Source organism: Hyposmocoma kahamanoa, unplaced genomic scaffold, assembly GCF_003589595.1.
Source record: "Hyposmocoma kahamanoa isolate Upper Pololo Valley unplaced genomic scaffold, ASM358959v1 93, whole genome shotgun sequence".
NCBI classification, from domain to species: Eukaryota; Metazoa; Arthropoda; class Insecta; order Lepidoptera; family Cosmopterigidae; genus Hyposmocoma; species Hyposmocoma kahamanoa.
In genome coordinates, this window is record NW_020654810.1 from 24,699,742 (window position 1) to 24,714,727 (window position 14,986).

Consider the following 14,986-nt stretch of genomic DNA (forward strand, 5'->3'; position numbering starts at 1 on the left):
TAGAATCATGGTATCTGTAATTTTTTACTAGTGCACATTGACTTACAAGTAAATGGACGACGGGTCCAATACAAAAACCACGAAAAAAATGTCCCAAGTCAACCTATTTAAACGTAGTGAAATGTAAAGGAATATGAAAAAGCTAAAACGTTGAATTTACATTGCAATGTCATCGCAGTACTGTCTAATTTTGCTTGCTTCGCTGTCAGTCGAACAAACGAAGACTAAAGCGTGAATGACGCTCTGTATACGATTTTAACGCCCTATAAGTTCGGACACTTTTTAGCGCGGACCCGACGTCCATATAATTGTAAGTCAATGCTAGTGCATGTCCATATAGATCGACACTCCCTTCTTCCCCGTGCAGTAGCACTCCTCAGCTCTGTACTCGCAGCGTCACCGCAGTGTGATCTGTTTGTGTTCTGGGATAGCGAGACTGATGACTGAACGGAAAAGAGTGCTACAGAGAAAACAGGATAGAGTTAAGTGATATTAATAATTTAACTTTGGATTAGTAACGACATGTTCTGTTTCAAATTTTTCATTTTTAATTCTGGTTGATTTTATTTTTATTTTGTTGTTTTTGTTTCTAAATGCTGTAATGCCATAGTAAATACCTTTATGTTACACTTTCTTCTTATTGATTAAATAAATAAATATTAAAATAGATTATTATTGGGTACCCGACATATAACCGAATTGAAGAGCCACGATCTTGCTTTTTATTTACCTATTAAATTCAAAATTGGTTTATTGAATTTCTTGATTGTTTACTATAATGATTTCCATTATTTTTTTGCGAAAACTCTCCACTACTTTTGTTATCTGGACTGGACTCTAACCAGTACTTTTTCGGCACATGTTTTTTTATGATATAAAGCGACGGGACGAACAAGTTGGCGCCTGATGGTAAGCGACACATCTATTCATGACAATTGCGTGCCACTCAATGCTTTAAATCTCAAAGATCTAAAGAGCACCGCCACTGCCGCCCTTCACCCTGAGACATAAATTGACAAGTTCCATGTGCCTATAATTTCACCAATACCCTTCAAAACCGGAACACGGTAACGCACACATTACTACATCGCAGCAGAATTATGTAAGGTGGCAGTAATTCCCTGTGAGCAACTTACGAAGTTACTAGGTACCTAGTCAAAAGTTCCGAGTACTTTATCTAACTTTGACTACTTTCTGTACACCATTAACCAACGTTTGAACAAGAAAAACCAATTCGAATACTGTCTTCTTTTAATTTAACAGATTTTAAACTGAATGCCATTTTTATGGACTAAAAACAAGTCCAGAGCTCGTTGAGCAGAGAGGGAACGTTCAATAACCTTCCTCAAGGGTCGAAACTTCAACTAATTTACATACTTTCTTCTTAAAAATTTTCATTATCTTTTAATTAGCCGCTCGACATCTTAAGGCGGGGACTTTGTGCTCGATAACAGAAAAAAGTTGGAATATGACCGATTGTTCCGTAGGTTCATTGCGTTATCTTTAAACCATAGCATAGTATAATAACGTGATCATTATCAGATTGGGACTTCTGCAAAATTTATTATTGTTTTAAAAATAAAAGACATTTTTGTGATAGTTACAAATGTTTTATAATTAAAAAAAAGTAAAAATGTTTAATAATCAACTGGGCTGGCTGTCGGGCGGGACATTGTTAACCATTTTACAGAAGAACTATTAAACACGAAGCTTAAATGCGAGACTGTGCAGCTCAAAGCGGGACGTATGGTCACGGTAAGTATAATCCGTGGTCAAAAATGCATGACCATGGTTTGATATCCTTTCCAAAGTCAGGCATTACTTTACACCGGGACAGCTACATTAGTTTTGAGTATGGTGACCCTCTCTACCGGCCCTTAAAGTACCTTCTAAGTTCAGGTTCTGACCCCAGATCAGCCAGTGTACAGGGTTGTCACAGACATCATCTGCTTCTCAAGAGGCTAGTGCTTCGGGTGAGTACCGTCCTTACTTTCCAGATATATACCGCAGCTGTATGACACGATCACTTCCCGACGCCGGGACAGTTGCTTCAGCTGTACCAAGCACAAACAAAGTTATGTATGGAGTATTTGTTGCCACTTATGGGATGGTTCTGCTAAATACCAACTGGCCACCTTGAATTCAGTTGACAAGCCTACCAAGAGGCTTATAGGTGACTCGAAATCAGTAGTCTATGTCTGTAGATATAGGTACAGAGCATTGAAGACCTCCGTAAAGTTGCCTACTTATCTTAGGTATTCTACAGGATAGATCACGGAGTTTCACAATTTAATTCGGAATTCGGAATAATAATGCGGAATTCCTTGCAGGCTTGCTCGCTGAACGGTAAAACTTGGGCCTTACACACCTTACGCAAACACACCTCACACAATCACATACCACACAAGCACACCCTCCACACACGTACGCGTAGATTCACTTTTTTGGACAATTTTCCTTTTTAAATGTTACTATTTTAAATTGTGGTTAACTAGTTACACTCTATTTGTGTATTTTCTAAATTGTAATTCTATATTCTAATAATGTATTATTATTAACCAGAAGATAATAAAAATAACATGATTACAAAAGAGTCTTGTTCTAATTATAAACTTACCTGAAGGTAATTGATAAAACCATCGAGTATGTAACCAGAAATAGAGACAAAATAAGGGCCATCATTCAAATGGTACTGATATCACTTTTAAATATCAACCCTCGTTTGCGCTGATATCACAAATTAGAAAGCTGAAATAGTACAGCGCCTACAACTGACCTGAGTGTACATCTCCACATATTCCAAAAATGTTCCGTATTTATTGTAATAAAGATAATATCTCTAACTAAGGAGGGCTGTTCCATTCTGTGGTATGGGACAAACAGCAAAACATCTGATTACAAAACAAACGGAACCACATTTCATCTGTAATTAAATGTTAAATTACGTAATTTTTCAATTGTCGTCCATTATAGCAAAGCTCAAGTTAAACTAGTCGATAAGAAGTGAAACAATTGACGACACTCAATTATTCGAATACGGGCTGGCCAATCGGAGAGCAGTTGTCACCGTAATGATTAGACAGAATAATTTTCAAACAAATTAAATTATATTTCGTCTCTATTTCTGGTTATATGCTCGATGGATAAAACATTATGTGTGTATTTTTATTCTTGTTTGCGTAGAGTTGTGATTTTGCACCCTTAGTATAATAAGATCACATTTGCAAAATGACATCTGTTGCAGGGGAGAACCTTAAATAGAAGAATTATATAAGTTCACGTTACACATAATGCTTTTTATGTAGTTGATAATAATATTATTTTTAAGGCTCACTGCTTATGAACGAGCAATTACAATAATGAAGACGATCATTGGCGTGCAGCCATGTATAAAACCATTAACGTCAACAACAAACATTGCCTTTTTAATTCTTGATTTTGTAAATGCCTGTAGCTATTTTGCAATAAATTTAAAACTGTGTTTTTACGTTTTTAAATGCTAAGGAATTTCGATATTCGACCCGTGGTACTGATCGTCATCAGCATTTCGTTATACATTGAACTGTTAGGCATAGGTGTTCAGGCTATATATTTTATAAGGATTGTGAACCTTCTTTGTCGTATGATAACTAAACACATACTTATACAGGGCAAACAATAATATGGAGACTATAAATTCAGTTATTGGCGCAGATTACTCACAGTCAGTGACGAAATTTGTAACGTTAAGTAGTTGGAACAATAACAAAATAAATTAAAAAAAAAGAACGTACGAAATTATTCGTGTCATGTAGAATTTTGTCATGTTTCACACGTTATTTTCTTTTTCAATCTGTTTTGTAAGTTTGACAAGAATACAAACTTCGTCGCTTTATAATAATAATAATAAAATCTCAAACACACATAAGACTGCAGTACTAATTAATATGTTTTAATTTAATCTAAATAATTAATAATAAATTTAAGTTAATAAAAATTCATATAGTTAAAATAAAATAATTTATAAAACGTAATGTAGCGTAAATTGGAATGTTTCTTTGTAAAATTAAAAATAAGGTATTTAATTAATAACTTTTGTAACTATTGTGAAAAATAGGGTGGTTTGCATTAATATTAGACACAACTGGTTGAAGACTGTACCACCTCAATTAACCGTGACCATGGGACCTGTAAAGGGCCTGTAAAATAAGCGATTTAAATCCGGAAAAATAGTTTCATTTCCTATAATAATGTGACCAGAACCTATTCAGAAAAATCAATTTCTCAATTGGTCCTGCCGGGAATCGAACCCTCCTTATCCAGTAAGCCCACCCTGTAAGCCGTTGGGCCACCGAAGTCATCCAATTTTATTATTCAAGGTGTATTTTTATCTTATTCCAAATAAACCATTTTCTTAAGGTGGCAATAATTAAAATAGTGCCAGGATTTAGACGCTTTATTTTAATTGTTGCAACTATAATTATAACCTAACCACTAAATGGGTTATTTATTAATTATTAGTTTCTTTCTATTTCAAAAATGGATTCGCTGATTTCAACAATCTCATAGACAACACGATTTTAAAATCGAATAAAAGGGGAGTACAGTACTTGAAAAAGAAGTGAAAACGAATAAAAATTTTCCCTGAAATTGAATTCGTCGTAATTTGTACCTGATCGGAAATCCGTTTGCCAATAACAAAAACATTATTCCACAAAACACAGTACCCTAAAAAAGCAAAGCAACTGACACAAAGCTTCATTAGACTTTCTTCTTTGTTTTTGCGTTTTTTTCGCATGAAAGTTTGCAACAATTTCACCATTAAATTAAGTTTTATTGGCACAGCCAGTGAAATAGCAATTTAGCACGTTCCCTCGTAGCCGTGTTGAATTATGGACGCAATGTGAATGTCCGAAATATAATGATTATACTTATTTTCTTTTCTCGGTGTACTCATAATCACATCGTTGCTAATAAAATTAATGTTTTGTTTTTCATATCAAATAGAATTTTCTCTTATTTGGCACTAGCAAGTGGTATACGGCGGGTACTACTATATCGTGATCGTTTACGTCAATTTAAGAATAGTTATTTTTGATATAAGTGCGGAAAGTTAGTCATTATTCACGAGTCTCGAGGCGAGGGTCAAGACGCGAGACAAGTGAAAATGACAAATCCGCACGTGTATCAAACGACGTTTTTTAATACATGTGCGAAAAAACTACATTGAAAGTAAAATAAAACAGTATTTAAACAAAACTCATTTTCTGCTAGTAAATTAAAATAATGAAATACAACCACTGCAACCATTAGTTAAAAGTCTATGGAAATCTGGAGAGAAGGTCTGTAACCACTTTTCTTATTATGAAGTCCTGGTACTTTTGTTTAAACTTCTTTAGGAACCCGTGCACGGTAGTGAGATACAATTTATCTGTAATACATAGAACAAATAAATATATACATAACAATCTCGCCTGTCACCCATTCAGGGGTAGGCAGAGACTGTGGACCTCCACTCGATACGTTCATTATATAGTATTTGTAAATAAATATAAGTTTTAATGACGAATGACTTATGTACGTCACAAAGCACATAAATATTAAATAAATATACAACTTCTTTAGTTCTATGTTTAAGACTTAAAAAACAGTAAATTAAAAAAAAATACTGGAAAAGTAAAAAGCACTAGTGCGAGAAATCCAACTTTCCGCACGATTTGTAGTGCGAAAAATACCACGTTTTGAGCAACTGTATTAAAAAAGCTTTTCAAATAGCATTCCTTTATTATTGAGGTAGGCATTTTATCATACTCCAACGAAACAAATTTCCTTATAAGGTGCCAATAAATAACCCTTAATAATCTTTGCAGCGGTAGAAAATAATCATAGATCACTATTGCATGTGACTATCCAATTTACTTAAGTCCAGTTACTAAACTATGGTGTTTGTTGTAAAACTATAATATACGGCTGTATATTTATAAACTTAATTTATATTTATGACGCTCACAATTTTTGTTTATAGTTTCTATTAGTGGGGACATCTGGCGGATCATGTCTGTACTGCTAACAGTATACCATGTTGTATTGACATTGATTTAGCCATTAAATACCTCTTACAGTCGTGGGATATTGCCATTTTAATTAAAAATATAATACATATTGGTAATACAATTTTTTTCATAAATAACTGTGGCTCATTGGTTTGCACTGTGGGCGTTGGTTGCGGAGATCCGGAAATACTAGGGTTGTCACTAGACTAGTGCACAAATAATAAAATAAAGACCATGTGCGTTAGAAAAAATCGCACCGCAGAAAATGTTGACACCCGCCATTTCAGTCCCTTCGAGACTATGGACATTGCAATATTTCTGAAATCTCGAGGTAATCAAAATATGTTTTATACATGATTAAGTCCCGGACTAAAAATCAAATAATGTGTGAGAATCGTCAAAGTTTAAATCAAGGCATGTATCTATAACTTATGTATATTTATGAAAGTTTAGTAGCAATTACCTCTTACTAACGGTGTGAAGGAAAATTAAGCAATTGCGAAGTTGCGACGATTTTTCTTACGAAACGTGCCGTACGACCATTCAGTTGTGTGTGCAACACCCCTTAAGCACTTGCATTACCGGCGATACACTCAGCGGTAGGCACTTATCGTGTAAACTCGAGTGAATGACGAAGCCCTGACTTCCAAATGTTAACCAAAGTTGATTAAATATATAAGATCGCTTTTTAATTTATAACTGATGAGTTACGATAAAAATGGCTGACAATAGTTTCCGGTGAAATATAAATTAAGTTGTAAGAGTCAGCAATATTTTTCGGAACTTTCATTATTTCAATCGGTTGTTTCCGTATTTATATTTGCACAACATTTTTCGATAGCTTAGTAAATAACGCAGTAATATTAACAATTTGAACAAGCTCTGTTTTAATTTTTTTTTTTTGGAGCTATTATTACTATCCGCTTGTTTACCCACCAACGACATCAAACGTTTTGAGTGAGTATTGCGCCGTGTGCGCTGTAATTCTTTTTTATTAGATTTTAAAATATAGTTCCATAAACAGGCTATAGTGTATCTTATGCAAAGTGACGTATGGTCAATATCATTTGTACATAAAATAATTTTTATCCTTATTTTAAAAAAGTTCACGGACTACGTAATAAAGACAAAGAGATATTTACAAAAAACATTATTATATAAAGCTATCTACTGTATTTCCAAAAAATGCCACAAGGTACCGTTTTGGGACCAGAAGCTTTATTGTATGTCCATTACCTAAAAAAATATAAAACAGCATTCTCAAAAGAATCTCACAAGGTACTTTCCTGGGGCCAGGCGCAACATTTGGTTCAGTGTCCTTTGCAGATTGTCTCAGCCGGTTCGCCTAAGAGCGATACCACACGATACGTTACGTCGGAATTGACACGCCTGAACGGTGACGCTGCGTTGTGTTATGTAAATAAAAATTGAAAGTACGTGCCATGTGGTGTGTTCAAACGGCGCGCGGCGACGGAACGCGTATGCACCGGACCAGGGTCCGGAAGATGAAGTGGGAGGTAACGAGGTGTGAAAGTAAGCGGCGTTAAGTTGGGACACCACATTGCTCGTGTGGCATTCGGTGCGTTGAAATCATAGAGGTGCGACGACGCAACGCGCTGGCTGCGCCCGTGTGGCATCTCTCTAAGAAGTCGCTATCGTCGAAGGTATTATTGGGAGAGGCCACGAAGAATATTCCCAAATCAAAATAAGACAGTGTTCTTAAAAAGGCTCGAATGGGAATCGAAATGGGAAGAATAAAAAGGACTGTATGAAAAGAATGATGAATGTGAGAGAAGGAAGATAGGTTTGTCCGGATCATACTAAGTGGCGATCAGTAGTGTGTGCCTACCCCAATGGGAATCCAAGGGCATGAGTTTAACCACTCACGCGATACATGCAGCCGTAGATGCATACCACACCTAGAGGTGCCGGTGATGATTTTATACCGATTTATCGGATATCGAAGTTATAACAGGTAAAAGAACTAATATTAATTGCTATTTCGGTAACTACTCTAGCAAACCATAAAGTTTTTAATGCCTGGGTCTGTCATTTAAAAAAATAAACAACTTCAAAAATACGTCACGACAATCGTGTGTGTTATTGTTTGGGCTGGAGATTTCGGTGATTATTTATTGAAAACATACCGTAAGTAGCGTTTTTTAAGTTTACCCTGAATATTAATGTTTATAAACTATGCTTTAAGGAGTAATTTCATGGTAAACGTTAGAACCACTCAAACGGAACATTATCATATTTATCCAAGTACACCAAAAATTTCATTAGTGCTTTTTAAGTGCAGGATTTGCGGTGTATTACTGCATTTTATTTGAGATGTTTTTGTTGGTAGTACGGAGGGTATTCATTTAGCAATGCAAAATAATAATTTTTATTTATAAAAACTTGTATTTAAACTGAATCCTTTTCTATTTTGCGAAACCAAATAGCCGCCATTTTGCGGTAGGAGGAGCGCATCGCGTGAGCGGTTAAGTAAGTAAGTAAATATGTATGCTTTACACCTCTGCAATAACTTTTCAGCTCCAATGGATGGTAAATTACTTAATAATTTGATATTAATTATAACTATAATTTGAATACAATCTCATCGCTAACGGGAAATAGATCAAAGCGTCTAACATTGAAATGTCAAAAGCCTTAACACTTCAAAGCGAGAAAGCGATTTATCAGCATGAAGTCAATCAACAACGTTGTAACGAGGTGGGGTGCGTTTGTTAGGGTTTTTATATTTTCGAGTGACGAGACAATTATCACCCTGAGACATAAATTGACAAGTACCATTATATGACTGTAATTCCACCAGCACCCTTCCTTACCTTTCCGACCCGGAACACACGGCACAGCAGAATAGGTAAGGTGGCTGTACTTCCCTGGACGAACACTTTCACAAAAAGGTCTACTACTAATATAGTTTGTTTGAAATTCAAAGAAACTGGTGCGTCAGACGTCACAACGACACAAATAAGTTCATATGTTACATCGTTGCAGATGTTATTATAGAAGCGTCAATTTATGGTCAGTTTCCTATCAATGAATTACATTAAATTGCAGTTTTCTTGTGGTTAAGAACTGTTGTATCTCAGTGGAAAACCACTTATTTGTCACTTGAAAAATCATTTCCTGGTTGGTTGATGATTGGAGAAGGAAATTTAGTGATAAAACCTGTATGACAAAGAAGGTTTACAACCGTTGAAAGTATGGCAGACAGTTATCTAAATCCTCTATAGATGATTGCTGATGATGATTGTAGGTTGGAATGCACGAAATGAGCCTCCTTACACGATGTACCATTCATTTTCTGTACGTCTGGTGCACACTGGGCAGCAATCGGCGAGCACACTGACATGGCAAACATTATAATGCATGCCATCGATACGATTAGAAGATTTATAGACATATATCCGCTAGTCGCTGTCAGTGGGGCTCCACCCCACCGCCGATAGTCACTCCATTAATTTGTCACAACCAGGCGTGTCCGCAACACATTCATACAAAGTACTAGATACGCTAGGTTTATACAGGATGTTCAATGTTACAATTTGGCACCGCTCGCCTCGCATACCGCCCATTTGTTTGATTGAAATAATTGAATGCATGGCTAGTGTTAGGCAATTTACAATGCAATTTTTTTGTAATTAATAAAAGCGTTACGGGCTTTGTTTTAAAGTTCATTTTGCTGTGTGTTGCCGAGTTAAAATATATTACGGGAAATTTTGGAGTACCAATGTCCACTATCGTACAAAGTAACGATTGTCATTACAAGTTTACGTGTATTATTTGAATATATAAAGATTAATTTTTATCGAGTTCTTAGGTTTTCGCGATTGTTCCACATAGGAAATGTACCTAAATCCCAAACAGACATAAGACTGCTGTAGTGATTAACATGTTTTAATTTGTACTAAGTTCCATTATTAATTAATAATAAATTTAATTGAATAAAAATGCATATTGTTGAAATAAAACAATTTGTAAAACAGATGTAGCGTAAATTGGAATGTTTTTTGTAAGGTATTTAATTGATAACTTTTGTAACTATTGTGAAAAAATATGGTGGTTTGCATTAATATTAGACATAACTGGTTGATAATTTTCAACCCTGACCATGGGACCTGTAAAGGGACCCAAAATGTTTGAAAAAACAAATATACGCGATTTAAATCCGGAAAAATAGTTTCATTTCCTAGAAAAAAGTGAACAACAAGAAAAGCCTGCGATTATTCTTCGCTCATTAAATACAATGTTAATTTTAACTAGCCTGAAACCTCTAAACGCAACATGATATCTACATCATTATTGGTATAAATTTTATAATTATTTTTTAATTAAACCAAAAATTGTTCCTTATCTTAAAATTGTAGCGAATGTTTTTTGTTTATGTGGCATAAATTTTCCATCACGAAATATTCCAATACCCACACTAACTCAGACAAACACATACACCCACACACACACACACTCGTACACAAAATTACACAGATATATTTATCACAATTTGCATATTACAATGTATCCAATTTGTTATATAATTATTACTTAGAGTACTTTTTATCGAGACTTTTAATAATAGATTCTTTCACTTTATTTTTTTGTATTAAATTTTTAATTTATATTTTTCTCATGAAATAGACTTAAGCCTTGTCAAAATTTGGGAGAGGGCACTGGCTCCTGTCACACAGGTTATACCTAGCTCAGGAGTCAGGGACTTCATCAATATGTTGTAATCTATTTTGTGACAATAAATATTATTATCATTCTTCATTAACCCATTTATATGTCCCACAGCTGGACAGACGTCTTCCGAGGGTCATGAACTTTCTTCAACTTGCAGGTTTCACCACGTCTTCCTTCAATGAAAAGCTCATGGTAAATTTTAATTTTAAATTCGCACATACATTCCGAGAAACTCAGAGGTGTGAGATCGAATTCGAACACCCGACCTCTGCGTGAGAGACGGTAGATTAAACTATTAGGTTACCACGGCTTTTGTCTATGTCATTGCTACAATTAAAATTGAAGAAGACCTTGTTAATAAAGTAGTCTTCTTGGGAGTGATATTAGATAGTAAACTTCAATGGTTTCCACATATATCGTCCCTGGCCAGCAGATTAAGCTCCGTGCATACGCAGTCCGCAGAATACGTGAGCTTACCGATATTAGTACTGCTAGACTAGTTTACTTTAGTTACTTCCATAGTATAATGTCCTACGGGATTCTCATGTGGGGTAAAGCGGCAGATATTCAAACCATATTTATTATGCAAAAGTGAGCGATTCGTCCTGTGTACCCTTTAGGCTGTCGGGTTTCTCTCAGAGAAAAGTTTAAGGAGATTGGTATCATGACATTTTATATGCCCGTAAAAATATATACAATTTCAATTTCAAAGAAAGAAGATATCCATAATATTAACCTTAGAGCTAAGTCCAAACTATATACGTTATTACAATAAGATTCCGGAGCATATATTAGATTATCATTTCCTAAGTTTAAAAACTACATTAAACATATTTTGTTTGAGAAGTCTACGTGTTAAGTAAAGATGTATGGAAAGACGATACAGCTCGCGAATCCACACAAATTTGAGTCAAAGTGTATTCCATAGCATTTAAATTTATTTGAAAAGACCAATCCCTAGAGTTTCTTGCTCGTGCTTCTCAGGGAGGTCAGCGTAGTGAACGAGCAGTAGCTTAAATGTGACGTTTTCAAGTGTACATTTATTTTAGGTATGGAATAAATGATTCTCTGACTTTGAAAACTAACTCGTTTCAACTTACAAAGGTTAAGTGTCAGTTAAAGATAACTCTGCTTGACTTTGAAAAAGAATACAAGGGTTTACACACACACGGGTGCACGCTCCTTGTATCTGTAATATAATCTGATACAGCGAGCGTATGACCGCTTCATGACGAACAGATACAAAGATGACTGGCCAGAAGTATGGCATTAGCTAATCGCACCATGACTACACAGGACTCTAATATCAGATCCGGATAGCCGCTGATAAATAAGGTAAATGTATAACATATTATGATGTTTGATTCATTGATTATAGAACAATGAAACTGTTCATCGCCCCGTTGTCGACGTAATAAAGCCGCAATGTATACCATGGCTGAACATGTGTGATAAACCTCCCCGTGGCTATATTTAAATCAGTAATAATAATACTTTACTTATTTGGTAATGAACTATTATTATACATTTTGAAGAACAAGGACTACGATATAACATTGCGTATATAGCTATCTTTGTCGTTTAATCATCGCCGCAAAACCTTTTGTTTTTCTCTTCACTTACAGTTTTATGATAGTGGCAGTGGTTACGAACTCGTGTCACACTGTGCCACTCACTCAGATCGATGAAGCGATATGCTTCGCCAACGGTATTTTCCAGGGCTACACAGAGATGGGCAGTGCGTTAAAACACAATGAACCCGCTCGGGTTTTTACCAATTTCTGCTCAAAATCGTGGGCAGACACGGTGAATACGGTATTTGGTGTAATTCCATACTTATTACAAATTTCGATGTAAAAAATCTTTTTCAGACGAAAAACAAGCAACTCGATACCCACCAGGCAATACCTTACAATCCTGTGGTTTGTCACAACTAAGGATGCACTTATGATTCGATTTTTTAGTAACCATAACATATTGTCGTTATCTGAAAATTGTGGAATTAAGAAAGCACGATTTAAAAATTAAAAAAAAACCGAATGTAACCAATTACATCAAACTAACTAATCAGAATAATAGCAAACCTCAAAGTGATAGTTGTTTGCCGACCTCACTTCCAGAAGCACAAGTTACACACGCTTCCCTCAATATATATACCTATATGAGATTTGTAAATTTGTTCGCAATAAGGAGATTTTTTTTTAAACGCCGTCAACACAAATATAAAATAATCACATCATTATCAAGAAGACCCCTTCTCATTTTTAAAAATATTCAAATTGTGTTTTGTCCGTTCCACAATTTTGAGTTTTTATTTTATAATATCAAGGGGCAGGACAAACAAGTCGTGCGCCTGATGGTAAACTACATGCCTGTCTATAACAGTTGTAGACAGTACAACTGTTATAGACAGGCATGTAGCTTACCATCTTTAAATCACAAAGAACTGAGGGGCACTGCCACTACGGCCATCAGCCTGAAACATAAGTTGACAAGTGTCTGTAATTTCACCAGCACCCTTACACTTCCCCAGTATTTAGTTTCGTAAGCGAAATGCTAGAAAGAGATCTTATCGGAATGATACGATATGCTTTTATAACTCTACTTGCCAGGCAAGTTGGTTATTATTAGACATCTGATTGTATGGTACAGTTCTCAACAAGTCCTCAACCCGCAATGTGACTATGACCTAAATCTTAGAGGATCAATCATCGTAAAGAATGTTTAATAGTAGTACAGCTCCTTGTAAAAGATATCGTCGAAGGAAGTTCTGCCACCATTAATGCGTTTCGGTTTTGAAGGGTGCTGGTGAAGCTACATGGATGGAACTTGTCAGTTTTATGTCTTATATTGACGGATGCAACGACAGTGCCCGGCAGGGCGCGTTTTACGGTCACCATACGAGACGCAAATTTTCGTGTTATAAACTAAGTTAGACCTTTTGCTACCAGGGGTGCAGACCACGTAGGGAGGTCCGATAACGAAGACACGTGACTTTTTAGATGGCGGACAATGACGCCTTTACATTTCCATTCTCGTACCGCGAGGCAGCTTATCGGTAATCACAACTCGCAAAGTAAACATCCAAAGGTTTATATCTTATTAATTAAGATGACCTTATGGATAAAAAATTTATTCATTTTGCAATAAATAACGGGACGCATACTATTTTTATGTAGTATATTTATAAAACTCATTTAGAAAAAGACTTTAATAAATATATTTTTATATAATTATATTTAATAGTATAAATCACCTAATTTTCTTTTTTTTGCGCACATGTGTAATACTTATTACATTACATTATTATTACATTACATATTATATTATTACATTACATATATATTACATTACATTATAATACTTTTTAAATCAGCAAATATAAGATAAGGTACATACCTCCGGACGCGGCGAGCAGGCCGCGCGCGCGCAACAGCGCCAGCAGGAGCAGCGGCAGCAGCGGGCGGCGCCGCATGCCGCGCGACACCGCTGCGCCCGCGCCGCGTCGCCGCTCGCCCCCGCGCTCGCCCTCACCTAAAACAATAACACACAACCAATAAAGATAGAGCTCTGAGTTGTGCGAAAACTTTCAAATATGAAATATCAAACTCAAAGGACATTTCAAAGAGAGGTTTCTGATAAAATGCGAGAGAAAATCTATAACGTTATCAATGGACAGAAATAAAAATGATTTTACCGAAAACGGTCGCACAATCTTTTTCGACGCCGTCGCTCGAACGGAAAAAGTCATAGTGCCTTCCAGATACCGACCAATATTTTATCTAAAACAAATTCTCGGGAAATTTCTATCAATCAACCTTTCTTTTGTAATATTCTTAAAAAGTATTTTTATCTGTAGAGATTCATTTTGCTATCGATAATTATTCTAAGAAATTTAAAGCTACAGAGAACACTTGGCCGCGTTTATTTCCCAAACAATACCACCTGTGTATTTATCGTGGAAGGCTACTAAGCTATCACCGCTCTTAAATCGTTGGAACATTAATTACCCTTTTTACTGACAGAGTAAGACCTATTTTCCCCCGTAACTCCAAATCAAAGTGCCCTATAGAATTTTATATAAAGAATACAATACGGTGTCTTATTACTTGAATCAATCGAGTCCTTTCCGTGAACCCATGTATGGCACGTTACTTGTAATTGAATTGTCACATCATTGGACCCGAGTGGACACTGCGCTTCAATGAGCTTGGGAGGATCAAGTTGAAAGATAAAGAAAGTAAATTACTGTTTCGTGCTGA

At 35.7% G+C, this 14,986-nt stretch overlaps 1 protein-coding gene across 1 annotated transcript in view; it reads right to left on the reverse strand.

Moving 5' to 3' along the window:
* Positions 1 to 14,727, reverse strand: part of LOC113237283 (disintegrin and metalloproteinase domain-containing protein 23-like) — an 889,413-nt gene extending 874,686 nt beyond the window's left edge. Inside the window, exons 1-2 of the mRNA XM_026473672.1 lie at positions 14,667 to 14,727; positions 14,124 to 14,258 (exon numbers count right to left, since the gene is read on the reverse strand). Coding sequence (XP_026329457.1) covers positions 14,124 to 14,258; positions 14,667 to 14,727 — 196 coding nt within the window. The remainder of the gene's footprint in view (positions 1 to 14,123; positions 14,259 to 14,666) is intronic.
* Positions 14,728 to 14,986: the final 259 nt, after the last annotated feature.